This window comes from Diadema antillarum, unplaced genomic scaffold (assembly GCF_040938485.1).
Source record: "Diadema antillarum isolate AM-2024a unplaced genomic scaffold, OU_Dant_1.0 scf00000044, whole genome shotgun sequence".
In the NCBI taxonomy this organism is placed as follows: domain Eukaryota; kingdom Metazoa; phylum Echinodermata; class Echinoidea; order Diadematoida; family Diadematidae; genus Diadema; species Diadema antillarum.
This window is the reverse complement of record NW_027270933.1, coordinates 603,714-621,230: the sequence shown is the minus strand read 5'-3', so window position 1 is coordinate 621,230 and position 17,517 is coordinate 603,714. Positions and strand designations below refer to the sequence as shown.

At 36.8% G+C, this 17,517-nt stretch overlaps 1 protein-coding gene and 1 long non-coding RNA gene across 2 annotated transcripts; both read left to right on the top strand.

The window, feature by feature from the left end:
* Positions 1–327: 327 nt before the first annotated feature.
* LOC139713633 (uncharacterized) lies at positions 328–2,294 on the top strand. Its single transcript, XM_071625344.1, has 2 exons — positions 328–1,609; positions 2,095–2,294. Exons 1-2 carry the CDS (start codon positions 328–330, stop codon positions 2,292–2,294), a joined length of 1,482 nt encoding a protein of 493 aa, XP_071481445.1.
* Positions 2,295–4,249: 1,955 nt separating this feature from the next.
* Positions 4,250–7,843, top strand: LOC139713907 (uncharacterized). Its single transcript, XR_011709657.1, has 3 exons — positions 4,250–4,988; positions 6,133–6,198; positions 7,561–7,843. It is a non-coding gene; the product is annotated as an uncharacterized lncRNA (long non-coding RNA).
* The last annotated feature ends 9,674 nt before the right edge of the window (positions 7,844–17,517 follow it).

Sequence of the window (17,517 nt, the reverse complement as noted above, 5' to 3'; positions counted from 1 at the left end):
TTTGCCCGACACATTGAAATGCATCATTCCAATGAAATTGAAGTGAAAAGAATCATGGCACATCCAAAGAAGTCAAAGAATAGGCATAATTTACTTGAGATTTTGCGCAATAAGGGCAACCATTCCCATAATCTTCAAGTTCTAAGAGAAGGAAAGGGTCTGATCATTCCTTACAAACGACCAACATATGAAACAGCAGTGAAAGACTTCTTGCCTTGTACTCAGTGTTTTGGATGGTTCATTAGGAGTGACCTATGGAAACACAGAAAGAAGTGTGTTGGAAGCGAAATAAAGGGATCTGGAAGTTTTCAGTCTCAATGTTCCATGATGCTGCCAATGCCAAAAGAAGTGCCTGTAAGACTTCGGGATGAGGTCTTCCGTCGAATGACTCATGATGATGTTAGTTTGGCAGTGCGGCATGATGATTTAATCATAAAGCTAGGTGCACAACTTCTGTCAAAGTTCCAGGATTCAGAAAACCATTACAACTATGTTGGACAAAAGTTGAGGGAAATGGGTCGGCTACTCCTTCAAATGAGATCTATAAGACCAGGCATCAACTGCTTGTCTGAGACCATTGACCCACAGGTGTTTGATGATGTGGTCAGAGCTGTCAACAATATAGCAGGCTTGGATGAAAGCTCAGGGAAGTATAAGACACCTTCACTAGCGCTGAAAGTAGGACACTCACTCAAAAAGTGTGCCAGGATTCTTATGGCTGATGCACTGAAAAAAATGGACACAAGTCAGAAAGAAAAGGCTGAACAGTTTGGTGAACTGTGCTCTATTGAATGGGCTGAGAAAGTTTCAACAGGTGCCCTCAAGACTCTGTACGCAGCAAAGAGGAACAGACCAACAATAATTCCTTTGTCATCTGACATACAAAAGGTGCACAAGACCATCCAGGGCCAGGTGCAGGAGTCAATGGCACACATCACAGCAGGTTCTGTAAGCAGGGAAGATTTCTCCAAGTTGGGTCAAGCTATGCTTGCCCAGACTGTCCTGTTTAATAGGAAGCGTAGTGGAGAGGTGGAAAGGATGACAGTAGAAAACTACAAAAAACGTACTGGAGAAGTCAACAAAGACGTTCTACAGGGCCTCAACAAGCTTGAAAAGGAGCTTTGCAAGAAACTGTCAAGAGTTGAAATACCCGGAAAGAGAGGGAGAACAGTTCCTGTGGTTCTGACGAAGGGAATGAAAGAAGCACTTGATGTTTTGGCAGATGAAAACGTTAGGCAAGATGCTGGAGTCCTAGAGTCCAATATGTACCTGTTTGCACGCCCAGGTTGTACCACACCGTATAGGGGTTGTGATGCTGTGAGAAAGTGTGCTCAGTCGTCTGGAGCAGAACATCCAGAAAACATCACATCCACTCAGCTGAGGAAACATGTGGCGACCATGTCCCAGATATTATGTCTGAAGGACAATGAACTGGATGTACTCGCCACCTTTATGGGCCACAACATTCAAGTACATAGAGAATTTTATAGATTGCCCGAGAACACACTACAGGTAGCTAAGATCGCAAAAATACTGCTGCTAATGGAAAAGGGACAGATGAGCGAGTGTTCTGGGATGTCCTTGGACAGTATCAATGTCAATCTTAATGGTGAGTACAAGTATTCTTAAACATCTTTATTCCAAAACACTTTTCATTCTGATATACGAGTACAACATTAATCCACAGAGGCTTATTCATATATGCTGGAAGTATACATTCACCCGCATGTTCCTAGAGTTGTGGTAGTACAGCCCAGTGTAGTGAAAAAAATATCCTGGTTCATTCGATGAGGAAAAGGGAGGGGGAAGGTATCTAGAAACCCATGGAATGATTTTTGATCCAGTTTAGTTCTTTAGATCTATTGACAGTCACAGTAACACAGAGGTACAAATTTCAATGTCTGGGAGTATGACATCTTTTTAAGACATTGTACAGGAAATGATCACACCCACTTTTCGAAAGAGTGCTGAAAGGCAGTGTTTTAGTATTTTTCTTGTAAAATATGCATAGAAGAAAAACATACGTGAGAGAGAGAGGTGTGCCACTTTTGTTTCTCATTCCCACTCAGTTTCTTCGACTCTTTTTTCCTGTAGTAGCGTTGCAGCTCATCGCAGATATGTTGATTCAGTTGCATTTGTTGCTGAGCTTGTTGTTGTCTGTACTGGCTGATCTGACTCGGTTCAACATAGTCCATCAAGTCAAGACTCTCCTTGATCTTCCTGAAGAGTTCATACTTCTCACACCCTTGAACCAGAATGTAGAACGTCTCTTTGTCCTTCTTCGCCTTCTTTGAGAAAGATGTAACGCCCACCACTAATGTCACTTTGCTCCAACCTCTCGAGGGGTTTACTATTTCTTCTGAGGTGCTTTGGACCTCTCAAAGGCTTTCTCTTCCGTTTTCCAATCCCTCCCTGGGCAAGCGCACACCCTGACATCCAACACCTGACGTCCAAGGATATTCCCACTCTTGTTGTCTAGTGTGGAGACCAGCTGGATCTTTCTCCTGTTGAGCCCACCTACACATGATGTAAAACATTTGAAGGTGAAGAGGTACTTGGAGTACTCTGTGCCCACTTGAGGTGCGGTGTATAGGGCCACAAGGCTGTGACGTCCAGAGGAGAAATCTGTATAGTAGGCTGTTGAGGGATCATTTAACATAATTAGAATGACAGCTACTGAAAGTGCCACATACCGGAGAATTGTGCTTTAAGTAGGTCAACCTTTCTGAAGTCAACTGTCTTTCTAAAATTTGAAACATTGGACAAACCCCCTCTCCCAAGTCTCTCATCTCTCTATTTTCACTGCAGAGTCGTGTGAAGAAGACGATGCCCCTGATGGAGATGTTCAAGAAGATGACCAGTCAAGTAGACGTAAGTTTATTTAATGGGCAATTCCACGATAACACTGTGACACTTTTGATTAGATTTTCACTCAATAAATGTAAATAATAAACAAACAGTGAGACTTGAGAACAAAGTTTTATTGTGTATCTATGACTATCATCACAAGCAACTTTGAAAAGAAAAGAATGAATAAAACTTCACAGTGATAAATGAGTTATGAGCTATTAATTAGTACCATAACACCATGACGCAAAATGGACATGGATATTTGCGCACTTGATTTTCTGTCCAAACTCTGTGAAGTTAATGAACATTTTGAAAACATGGTAATGTTGAATGGGTGTATCAGAGACTCAATGACAATAACCAAGTAGAACCCAGTGAAAGAAAATTTTGATTGACAGTAGAATTGTGACTTAGATTATAACTAAGTGCACAGTAATACCGTGACTGTAACAACGTGACTTCAACAAAGTGTGTACAAACTGTATGTAAAATCTTATTGTCGTACTCACAACTCATATATTTTTCCCTGTAGGTAGTTAGAAGCAATCATTTACAGTGAATGTTTGACATAGCTGTGTAACACGTCAAGATAAAACAAGACATGATTGAAATTATAAATCACTAATAAAAAAACAAAATAAGGTAAACTTTGAACTGTAACACTGACACTTTGATTAGATTTTCACTCCATAACTGTATTAAAATAATAAACAATCAGTAAGACTTGAGAACAATGTTTTATTGTGTATCTATGACTATCATCACAAGCAACTTTGAAAAGAAAAGAATGAATAAAACTTCACAGTGATAAATGAGTTATGAGCTATTAATTAGAACCGTAACACCGTGACGCAAAATGGACATGGATTTTTGCGCACTTGATTTTCTGTCCAAATCTGTGAAGTTAATGAACATTTAGAAAACTGGTAATGTTGAATGGGTGTATCAGAGACTCAATGACAATAACCAAGTAGAACCCAGTGGAAAGAATTAATTGACAGTAGAATTATGACATAGATTATAAATACATGTTCTGTAACACAGTGACTGTGACACCATGAGTTCTGAAAAGTGTGTACAAAACGTATGTACAATCTTATTGTCATATTCACAACTAATACATTTTCCCCTGTAGTTAGTAAGTAGCGATCAATTACAGTGAATGTTTGACATAGCTGTGTAGCACTCCAAGATTTAAAACATGACATGAATGAAATCATAATCCACTTATAAGAATAACAAAATAAGTAAAACTATGCACTGTAACACTTGTAAAATATGCATAGAAGAAAAACGGACGAGAGAGAGAGAGGTGTGCCACTGTTGTTTCTCATTCCCACCCAGTGTCTTCGACTTATTTTCCTGTAGTAACGTTGCAGCTCATCGCAGATATGTTGATTCAGTTGCATTTGTTGCTGAGCTTGTTGTTGTCTGTACTGGCTGATCTGACTCGGTTCAACATAGTCCATCAAGTCAAGACTCTCCTTGATCTTCCTGAAGAGTTCATACTTCTCACACCCTTGAACCAGAATGTAGAACGTCTCTTTGTCCTTCTTCGCCTTCTTTGAGAAAGATGTAACGCCCACCACTAATGTCACTTTGCTCCAACCTCTCGAGGGGTTTCTTCTGAGGTGCTTTGGACCTCTCAAAGGCTTTCTCTTCCGTTTTCCAATCCCTCCCTGGGCAAGCGCATACCCTGACATCCAACACATGACGTCCAAGGATATTCCCACTCTTGTTGTCTAGTGTGAAGACCAGCTGGATCTTTCTCCTGTTGAGCCCACCTACACATGATGTAAAACATTTGAAGGTGAAGAGGTACTTGGAGTACTCTGTGCCCACTTGAGGTGCGGTGTATAGGGCCACAAGGCTGTGACGTCCAGAGGAGAAATCTGTATAGTAGGCTGTTGAGGGATCATTTAACATAATTAGAATGACAGCTACTGAAAGTGCCACATACCGGAGAATTGTGCTTTAAGTAGGTCAACCTTTCTGAAGTCAACTGTCTTTCTAAAATTTGAAACATTGGACAAACCCCCTCTCCCAAGTCTCTCATCTCTCTATTTTCACTGCAGAGTCGTGTGAAGAAGACGATGCCCCTGATGGAGATGTTCAAGAAGATGACCAGTCAAGTAGACGTAAGTTTATTTAATGTATCTTAGAGTTACACCTTGTTTGCACACCATCCTATTACTGATATTCAGTTACTTTTATATTTATATTGCATCTGGCATCATTTCTTTTTTTTAAACAACTGTGTCCTCATGATATTCAAATTAAAAGAAGTTAAATGTACCTAGAAATACATCTACTGACATCACAGATATTTAACTGGTTAGTGTAGTGTTTGGTCAGTAATCCATATCTCAAGGTTTCTCAAAGGAATTTGTGTCTTCCAAACTTCTTTATTATATATTCTACTTCATTTTTTGCCAATAAAGTATTTCATGAAAACATTGTACTTCATGAAAATATGGGTGTATGGTGGGTATCCCTATGTCTACATGTAACATATCATAAGCTGAAATTGAGTAAACATGTTATTAGTAATGTGTCATGCTTAATCTTATTTTGCTCTTTCTGTTATCTTGAAGAATGTATGCATGGCCTAAATTTTGTATGCCTTCGCCCACCAAAGGTGGGTGCTGGAGGGATTATGTTTTCGGGTTGTCCGTCCGTCAGTCTGCTGTCTGTCCGTCCGTCGCGTTTTTGTTCTCGTGATGACTTCAGAACCATTTGACGAATCAACTCCAAACTAGGCTCATGTATGCATATGGGAGGAACAATGATCTGATTAGATGAGTGGGTCTCAAGGTCAAAGGTCAAAGGTCATAGAAGTCATATACATAAAAATGGGTTGTTCTCACAATAAGTTAACCATTTGACGGATCAACTTCAAACTTGGCTCATGTATGCATATGGGGAGGAACAATGGTCTGATTAGATTTGAAAGTCATGAGGTTAAAGGTCAAGGTCATAGATGTCACTGTATACATGAAAATTGCCCTTTCTCACGATAATTTAAGAACCATTCGATGGATCATCGTCATATATGGCTGACACGGTGTCATTTGAATAAGACCAATTTCCTACTTTAAATGTATCCTGATACATTTCCCATAATTAAAAGTGATATTCATGCACACTGGAGTGGTATGGTGCCATGGTATATTATTTGTAGTAATCTCAGATATTAAATGCAATAAACAGCATTAAGTTGTGTGGAGTGATTTAGTTGGCTATAAGATTGTACTTTGTGTTGCAACTATTTTTTTTTTCTAGAGCCCTCAGATGAGAGGGATGGAACTAAGTTAAGCAAGAGCCATGGAATTGGAAAGAGATCAAGAGGTAACTATTAGTACATATTTTTCTGATGGTCCTATTTCAACTTGGAAAAAGTTAAAAGCAAAGAACATGTATTTAGAAAGTTTAATAGAAAAGTACGAATGAATACAAAGTAGTCCAATTAATATCTGGGGGAGGGGAAATGCTTTTTCATTGGCTTTTAAAAGAGGTGCAAAAAAAGGCACAATAGAGAAAGAAAAAGAAGAACGGAAGAGAAGTTATAAATTCAACAATGGAATGTCCTCCTTTGTATAGGTGAAAAATGTCTGTGTCATATTTGCAGTTTTGATGCCCTCATACTTTGTGCGAACAAGCACTGTGTTTTTTCTTTGCTGTTTAATGTCCTCATACATTTATGGCAACAATTTCTGTGTTACATTTCTGTGTAAGGTCCTCGTACATTTATGCATACTAGTTCTGTGTTTCATATGTAACATTAATCCAAACAAGAACTGTTATTTTTGCAATGTAATATCCTCATGCATCTATGGAAATAAGTTCTGTGTTACATTTCTGTGTAAGGTCCTCGTACATTTATGCATACTAGTTCTGTGTTTCATATGTAACATTAATCCAAACAAGAACTGTTATTTTTGCGTTGTAATGTCCTCATACATTTATTGAAATAAGTTCTGTGTTACATTCACAGATGAATGTCCTCACAAAGTTGTTCAGTAAAGTACTGTACTACATTAGGAATACAGAATTTCTACACAGACACATGAAATTTTGTCCCAAATATTTCTCTCGCCTGCATAGTAGAAGCGAGACATAGGCGCCGTTTTTAAATGGCGGCGTCATCGACATAAAAAAACCTAACCTAAGGTTAAGTTTTCGAATTTTTAACATAATTTAGAAAGTATGCACATGCACATTCTATACAACTTTTAGGGATATTAAAGAATTTGTGTGATATTTCCATGTCACAAAGTCAAGAATGTTGCCATGAATTGCATAATGCAGGGGAGACTGCCAGTTGCACTCCACTTGTGCTAATTTATATGATTTTTTTTTTTTTTTTTAATACCACAGCCAAACTAAATTTGAAGGAGGTGTATAGGGATCAGCGTGTGGTTGGTCGGCTGGTCCGTCCGATGCAAATCTTCTTCCTCAGTTTCTGGGCAATGCTCATAAAATTTGGCACACACATTGGTCTTATGGTGAAGATATGCAAGACCTCTTTTTTGAATGTGTCAGAAACTGCATTGCCATGGTAACGGCATATGGCAATAAATCAGGTAGAAATATTGCGGATCGAACTACTTCCTAATTTTTCAAGCAAGACGTCATGTTTTAATGTGTTGGAAACTGCATTGCCATGGTAAATTAATGTAGGATATTAATGGGTTGTTTTTTTCTTCCCAGAGCTCTCAGATGAGAGCGATGGACCGTGTGGGACTATGAAGCCAAGCAGGAGCCATCCTGTTGCAAAGAGATCAAAAGGTAACCATTACATGTAGTTCATATTTTGCTGGTAGTCCTATTTTAAGGGGGTGTATTTACTTATCTCTCGGTCAACCCAAAGGTGGTGCCAGAGAAATTGTTTTTAGGTTGTCCATCCATAGATCCATCAGCTTAACCTAATCTCAAGAACTGTTTGAGATTAAAACTTTGAACCTGTTCAAAGCATGTATCACCCTGGGAAGAAAATCTGGAGATCTAGAGTATGAAGGTTAAAGGTCACAGGTCAAATTTAAAGAAATTTCAGGTTATAGCTTCTTTAACCCGTTGCCTATGGGAACCGGGTGGGCCCTGTACAAAGTCTATGGGGATTTACAGAATATAGTAGTGAATGGGTTAATATGATATGTCAAGGTAGTGAAGAGTCAAGACAACATACCTGTCGCGCTATGTTCAGGTTTATAATTCTATCACAGTTAAGTTACGTGTGAATACACAGAAAGTTGACTCAGACGTGAATCCATTTTGTTTGTATTAATCTTGAAGACCTTATTGGAAGCAAAAATTTGAATTGACAAATTAAACACTAATGGAATGCTTGTAAGCTACAAAATACAACAATGCAAGTTTCATGCATTTTCACGGATTGCCAGCCGAGTATTTACTTTAGAACTCAAATTCACAAGCTCTGAAGATGGGCTGTATTGCATTGTACATCAGCCAGAATTCTCTGACATCGTCTCATGAGAACTAAGGTGTGATTACTTGCGTTAGTATTGTGTTTGTTTACTAGCCGGTTTCACGCAACTTGCTACAACCAATGACGTCACAGGCTTTGGAAAGGAAAAGACGACTGGTTTTTGCCATTTCTGGTCGCTAGGAGGTGCATATGAAAATTGTGACTGTAATTAACATATTTGAGCATTATAGATAAATTTCTTCTTACATTTAAGTTCTTTAGCTCACAAGCTTTCTATTGATTTATAATAAGCCATTCTTTGAGGTTCTACTATAAAAAATTCAAATTCTTGATGTGGAAAATAAAAAATAATCCATTTTTTCAATGTAAAACCAATGTAATCACAGCCTTGCTCTCTCATGACATGATGTCAGATAATTCTTCTTCTTCTTCTTCTTCTTGGTAAGCCCACGTCCTTCACTGGAACATGTGAGGGGTGCAATGAAGCCTATATTTGAAGCTCGCATATTTTAGTGTTGCTGAAGCAAAATGCTCAGCTGGTAAGCGGTGAAAATGCACGAAACTTTCATTGTTGTATTCTACTTCTTAGCTTTCTACTGATTGGTTTTGCTTCTGAAATGGTCTTTAAAGAATACTGCATGGACAAATTACCGCCATTTATTTTGATTCTTTTACCAAGCTTAAAATACACCACACTATTAGTAATTCAAGTGGGACAATATAGGGGTTTGAAAAAGGTCAAGTGAAAAAATGATGAAATAATACCTACCAACTGTACCTGTTTGACAGAGACAGTCCCTATTTCTCGGGTTAACAGGAAGAGCAAATTTCACCCTTCACAAACTTTTTTTGTAAAAAAAAAAAAATAGATAAAAATTTGTCCATAGTAATGTATAGGGAATTCAGGAATGTCCCAGTGTTTGACATTTTCTGAATCATTTGTCCCAGTTCCTTGGTTCCATGGTTTGCACGTACATATATGTGACATCTGTACATTACTAAGTAAAACAGATTTTGAAAAGTTTTCAATTTTAGTCGAATTTTTGCATCACATGTGGCTGTCCTGAAGTTATCAAATACGTACGTGAATTCTTTTCACTCACCTACAAAAGCTCTTCTTTTCTTTTTCTTTTTTTCAGCTGAACGTATTACCTGGACAACAGCCCAACAGCATGCTGTGGACACATTCTTCAAAACAAATTATAGGACTTTCAAAGTCCCAGGGAAAGTAGAATGCATTGAGTGTCAAGAGAAATATCCTGTACTTGCGAAACTACCCTGGACTAAGATTAAATACAGGGTTTATAACATTATCAAACAAAAGAAACTAAATTCTCATTGAATTCCTCTTAACTCAATGAGGAAAAGAATACAAGAGCTATATATGTACACACACAAAGATATGGGTCGCAATTATTAGGGATCACCATGATGAAAATCATAGCTGCAAGAAATGGTTATGTGTATAAACTTCCATTGAATTATCAAACCATGAACAAACATTCCATGCACAATTGCAAATGTTTTGCATGACTAATTGTATTTTCTAAGAAGGTGTGAAAAGAAACTCATCACATGACACTTGTGAAAGGTAAGATATCATAAATTCATTGCTGAAATAAAACAAACATCACAATTGTATCTATCCTTCCTGAGAAGTATGGAAGTTATTGACATTAGATCTGCATGTTATACCATGGACTGCAATGGATTATTTGTAATCAAAGAGAATGTGTGTGTGTTTGCATTTAATTTTTTTAACAAAGTGTATAAAGGAGGAAAGCGTCCACTTGTGCAGTATACTACATCCACATTTTATAGATGTATTGTGCATTACTTGAAGCGGACATGTTTTTGTAGCATATCTGATATCTGTCCTAAGTATATTTGTGTCAAAGGTCAAACAAAATATTCTATATTTGCCCATTATTTGTCAATAAGCAATCATTGCCTTCACAGGAAGTGAAGAGGAAATAGAAGAATAAGGCATTCACTTGATTAGATTTAGGGTGAAATTGGCCTGAGGTCAAAGGTCAAGGTCGGATCATGAAATTTATCCGTTTACGCGATAACTCAAGACTGGAACGAGCAAATTTCCCCAAACTTGGTGCAAGGATGAAGTGTGATGGGGCAATCACTTGAGTAGATTTGGGGTGAAATCGGCGAGAGATCAAAGGTCAAAGATCATGGTCAAATCAAGAAATTTATCCGTTTACATGATAACTCAAGACTGGTGGGAGCAAATTATCCCAAACTTGGTCCAAGGATGTTGTGTGATGGGGCAATCACATGATCAGATTTGGGTTGAAATCAGCATGAGGTCAAAGGTCAAAGGTCAAGGTCAAAGCAAGAAATTTATCCGTTTACATGATAACTCGAGACGGGAAGGAGCAAATTTCCCCAAACTTGGTCCAAGGATGAAGTGTGATAAGGCAATCATTTCATTAGCTTGTTAGTTAACTCAGCTGGAGGCCAAAGGTCAAATCATGAAATTTATCCTTCAATGCAATAACTTCAGACTGGAAAGAACAAATTTCCCCCAACCTGGTCCAAAATGATGAAGTGTGATGTGGTAATCACTTGATTAGCTTTTGAGTGAACTAGGCCAGAGGTCAAATTTCAAAGGTCTAGTGAAATGCTCAAATTTCACCCATTTTCCACGTTTAAAGTGGCTCCATGTACTGTCCTGAAACTCTTTTTGTGAAAGCCCATTGTCTACAACATTGCACTGTTTGCATCGGACGCTAGGGAGCGTTGCTCAGGGAGACAAAATGTGTCAATACGATTAGGTTGTGAATTCAATTTTGTTTGTGTGTTATGCATGACGTGCATTTGATAGTTATAGGGACTACTTTTGAAATGTAGGAGAGCCCTTGTATTTGTTTTACTTTTTGACAATTCGTAGCTATTGTGTTTGTGTGTGTTACGATGGATATCGTATCGTTTTATAGTGGGATTTCTGGAATATAACCCGGATTTGGCTGGCATTACTGTTGGACTTGGTGGGGATGAAGTATAATGTTAATTCCCAAAATCTCAAAATGAGGCTGGGAATGCACTGGAGAAATACGGGCCAATTATTAGGAACAGTAGGGATTACCTTTTTACCTTTGCTTTTCTGTTAACCTCACAAAGAGACTGGGATGGATGCATTGGTAGCAGAGAGGGTTGGCCTTTGCGTTATAAAATTTATCTGTATGTTGCAATAGTGGATTTTCATTTCTTAGTAGTTTACTAAGATATACGTCCCATTGCATGAGAGCTTACTGATATAATAACTTTGCCATTATATTAAGTACATGCACCATGGAAAAATTGATTTTGATTGCTTGCTGAGCTCTGTTACCATGGTAGTTACCATAATGGCAACGTTACCATGATAGTATTTATGCAACGGGACCCTGGAAAAAATCCATTGGGCATTACTGACATTATTTGTTCCTTTGTTTTGTTATGGTTTTTTTATTAGGGTGTGTAGAGGTACCGTAAAATAAATACTTATCAATTTCTTGGTGCTTAAAGAGACACTGTGTACAGTCATTGGGTAAATGGTATGAAGATGATGTGATTTGTTTGTTAGGGATACATGTAATGTGCAGATTTATGTAGGTAACTAAGGTTTGTGGTACAGGGAATCCAGAATTGTTGGGATCAGTTAGGTAGCACTTACATAACTTCTTTTTCTCCCTCTCTCTCTCTCTCTCATTTTTAGGTAGAGGGATAGAAGTTAAAGAACAGAACATTAGCCTTGCATAAGTTTAAAAGTGGATATATGCAACACTAATTTTTCCCCTTGTGTTGAACCAATTATATGTAGTTTGCACATGAGAAAGTATGCTTATGTACCAATGTAGTAATCTGTTTAACTTGTCATTTATAATTTCTATGCTAGAGATGAATATTAAAAAAAGAAAAATCGGCCCTAGAAGACAAAGATTCTAAAAATATTTTTTTGGTTGATTTATACTATGCTTTTTGAGTTCTTAAAATAAATCCTTGGTCGTGGACAACAAAAGCCATCACCTGGGCATTTTTTTTTTTTTTTTACCCGATTTTTTGTAGTTGAAATTTAACGAAGTCCTTCTGTAAAGGGGGTTTTCAGGTTAAGTTACTTCTGTCCTTTCAAGTGAAATGAAGAGGTGATTTCTGGAGATTTTTGCATTCCATCAAGATTTTGTACATGTAAGAGAAAAGTTGTTTATACATTATGAATGCCTGACAGCATGTATGTCAAGTTCCTTCTTCCCTGTTGAGTTTTATTAAAAAAAGAATTGTTAGAAAACAATCTATATGAATATTTGTAGTGGATGAATTTGCTTGTATCTGAATTCTATAAGTAAAATGGAACCTTGTTATGATAATCTCCTTATGATAGCTAAAATTACCTAATGTAAAATGCATTTATATTACTGCTTTTTTGTTTTGTTTTTTGTTTTTTTTATAAAGAACTGGCCCAGGGCCTAAACGTACTTGATACACGTTACACAGAATGATTTTTTGTTCCTTTAAAGTATGGTTCCACCTTATTGAATTATTTCCTCATCTATTTGGCTTTTATTCTTTCTTTCAGAGGTGTTCCACTGTTAACTGAATCTCTGTCACTTGTCTGCTTGTCTCTACGAATAATTCTGAAACAGGCCAAAGCACAATAACTGTATTAAAATCTTAGTCTTATTGCTGTTCACTGGATTGCAGTAAGAATATTAATGATGATGATGTTAATGATAATAGCAATAATATTCAAGATTCAAGATTCATTTATTTCACTCATCAGTATAAAAATACATAAAAGTGCACAGTTGCACATGATGATCATACATAATTATAAAGTACATACAAATCTGAATGAGTGAGAATCGAGATGAAAGATCATAAGGAACTTGGCTGTTCGACCCCAAAGTCATAAAAATCATACCAGGATTTCTGGCATTTACAACACACACACACACACACACACACACACAAAGATGAAGAGGGGCTGGGTTGCAGAGAGAAGAGAAATGAGAAGAGAGAAAAGGAAGAGATAAGTGAAGATGAGAGAGAAAAATAGAGTTTGGAAAATTGAAGAGATTATAAAAATGATAAAAAGAAGAAGACCACTGTGTTGTTTGAGATAATAATAACAACAATAATAATAATCATAATAAAGATAATACCAAAAGTACTCTTTTCAAAAGATACGAAGTCCATGGTACACCAAAATAAACAAAACAGTACAATGAGAAATTTAAAAAGGGATTAGAAAAGATGCTTGTTTCCAGATACACGTACTTCTTGAATGTTGTGAGAGTTAATAAAACGAAACGTATGAGGACATTAAATTGTATAGGAAACACATACCGGGTTTGCAAAAGCTTTCGAGGACATTACATTGCAAAGGTAACACATATCAAGTTCGCGTAGACTTATAAGGACATTAAATTGTACAGGAAACACAAACCAAGTCTGCAGCAACGTATGAGGACCTTACATTGTACAGGTAATTTACACAGACCGAGTTTGCATGAATGTATGAGGACATTGCATTGTAAAGGTAACACAGATCATGTTTGCATAAACTTATGAGGACATTAAATTCTATTGGTAACACAGACCGGGTTTGCAAAAGCTATCGAGGACATTACACTGTATAGGTAACACAGATCAAGTTTGCATAAATGAATGAGGACAATGAGTTGCAAAAGTAGCACATTCCAGGTTTGCATAACTGTATGAGGACATTGCATTGCAAAGGTAACATAGATCAAGTTTGCGTAAACTTATGAGGACACTCAGTTGTATTGGGAACACAAAACGGGTTTGCATAAACGTATGAGGACATTTCATTGTATAGGTAACACAGACCAGGTTTGTAAAAACATTCGAGGACATTTCATTGCAAAGGTAGCACAGATCAAGTTTGCCTAGATGTACGAGGACACTACACTGTATCTATAACACACATATCCGATTTACAAAAGCGTTCGAGGACCTATCATATGCGTTTAAAAAGAACATTTGTATGAATATTTATGAATGTGCAACATTATTTTGGAAAGGAAACAAAGTACGTAGGAGGACGTACAATGTAAAAGTGATTTACCAAAGCCCTATTGCATTATAAGTTACGATTAAACACTCAACAATAAAATTACCGATCTTTAAAAAGTGAGGCATGTTGGAGATTTTACGACTCAAAAGGGGGGCATGTTCAAGGATATATTTTTCAAAAAAAGCGACCCATCTGAACGGCACAGGCCGGTATACAATATTAGGCGAGTGCTCCCCCTAAAGAATAATAATAATAAATGGACATTTCATTATGCTTTTCAATGTATAAATGCATAAACTGTAGCTATTGACCTTAGTCACAGAAATCTTATTTTGTTAGAATAGCAAGTTTTAATCAAACAGAACCCAGGTTTGCATTATAATGTCTGACAAATGTAATTGTGTGTGGTTGACCTCTGTCGAATGTTGAAACATAAAATGTTAACATCAGAGAAAGCTATCTCGGACGTATACCAAAACGAGAAATCATGTCCTCTGATGTATAGGTCTATGATTATTTTGTAAACTTAAAAAAACGCGCGTAATCTTGTGAGCGTCGTTAAAGGCATTCTTTTTTATTATGAGTCTTTTAACCGTATGACGATTGAGAGCTAAATAACATCTGTCCTCAAGAGGAGGTAGTTTGTCATGGTCCTCGGACATACTAGGCATGTACGTATGTGTGTGTGTGTTCGTGTGTTTGGAAGTAGGGGGTCATTGACACACATAGTTTACTACACAGGAGTTTGAAAATAAACATAGGGACTGCTGAGGAGAGCAAAATGAACACAACTTTTTCAAGTTCAGGTTTTTCATCTAAAACATCTTGATCCTGTCGTACTCTGGTACTCATTGCCTTTGAACCTGAAACTGGAGACCTCTCTCCTCCAAGAAAAACGTATGTCATCACTCGGGGGTAAAATTTCTCTTTATGTTTATTTCGTTCTTGTAATCTTCCTTAGTTTCATTGTATATTTCATTGAATTATAGTTATTATAGTGTTATATGAAATATCCTAAGATGAAAAAGTGTTTACTTTCGGGTTTATTTTTTTTTTTCTGAGCGTACGTTGCAAATTTGAGCGCAGTGCATGTTAGTAAAGATCTATGTAGTATGTAGGTTTGTAATGTGTGTGCGTGCGCGTATTTTGTGTAGCGGTAGGGATGTAATCGTCGGAGTGCTGAGTTATGTTTCCAACATCAGCTTACATCCATTGTCCACAATGACTTCTCGTGTCGCAAATGTAAATATGGGCACTATATACATTCATGAATGTCTGGTGCCGACTAACAGACTCCGAGATGTTGGTGAATGCAGACAGAAAGTGACCTTCAGAAGAATCGATGATCCCGAACCTCCTCCCCCCTCCCCCCGTCCTCATGCAATCACATGTAAAGCTAATACATGTAACTCAAATAAAATAAACAGCAAAAAAAAAAACAACAACTGCGCAATCAGTTGGACGGACGGGGGTAAAGCACTGAGATCACTGTAGGAAGTATCATACATGCCAATCACTTTGATGACATCAGACTCGCCGCCATTTTACAACGACATCACATGATCTTAGTTACAGTCTGTGCTGGAAAGTGCATGCAAATCCCTATAGAAACAATAAAACAAAAATGGATTTAGCACATTTGGTACAAAGCTCATGTTAGTTACCTGATTTCTCCATTTCCTCTCAAGAATGTCCATACTTTGAGGGGTGTACTGTATGGGACTATAAAAATGGATGCATTTCTGTCAAAAGGCCATTTTGGTGAAAATAGACTTAATTCATTTTAGAAGGAACTTCAGATATTGCAGCTTTCACTCAATTCACACTACATAATTATGTTATTATCATCCCCAGTTAGAGTACTTGGTGATACAGAATAATCTAAGATGAAGGAAAGATCAAAGATTTGATACACCTTAATGATTGATAGATTGCTCTCGATTTCCGCTGGATACATCAGACATGTTGGACATCAGCATAAATCTTAGAGGTTTAATAGCTTCAAGTACGATACCTAAGTAATGATCTAAAAAAAGAAATCACCAAAGCCTTGCTGTTTTAAAACGTGTTGGTTCTTTATTAGTTCTTTAAATCTGGAATAATCTTTGGATCATTTATTTGTATTTATTAAGGTTTTTTCTCTTCTTTTTTTTTTTTGCATAATGTACATGATTTTGATTTATATGCCAGTGGATTTCTAGCAATATTTTCAGCAATATGGTGAATAAACGGCTGATTTTCAAAGGGGTTAACTTAACATACATATCAAATTCACATTAAACATAAAATAACAACAGCAATAAATCCGTCCGACAGGAGCAGACGTATACCCTTGTGTGTACATCTGCTTCAGAAACGGATTTAACTCTAACATCACATCGCATCCTGGTCGCTGCATGAAGAATGCGATGACCAACTGTTTGGTGTCTTGTTTTTAAAACATGCGCTTTCCTCGCCAGGATACAGCGTTTTAATGCCATTTTAGGTTTTTATCATATATATATATATATATATATATATATATATATATGTTCCATGATTGAATCTATTTTTCCTACTTTTTCTTCAGCGCTTAGAAACATCGTAATAAGCGCTTTATAAATGATACTTATTATTATTATTATATATATATATATATATATGTATATATATATATATATATAAACATATATGTATATATATTGTGCGCATAAAATGCATAAAGCATAGAGCATTTCTCATCAATCCTCAACAAATTATATGTATATATCATAAGTATGCATGTAATAACTACAGTGTATATATATCTATATATTAAATATGACAGGAGACTCTCGAGTACCAGTGCTTGCATTCATGAGGGTGAAACAAAAAATAGTGTAAACATTTACCGATAACATTATCACAATCAAAAGAGGAATTTAAACTGTATCTAAGTCTCATAACAATGATAAACATCGAAATCAATATATCAGTAAGTTTATCACTAGCATCACAGCATTCGTTCATTTCATAGCTGGACAAGATAAGGCATTCTAATACATAACGTGAATACGGCGCCTTACGCATGACTCATGAATATGTCTGTACAATATTACTTAATCATGGTGATAATTAATTTGCATTTCATGGCTAAGACTAAAAAAAAAAAAAAGCACACTACCCCACAGTCGATAGATTCTCGACGTAGCCACTCTTGGGACTTCACCTC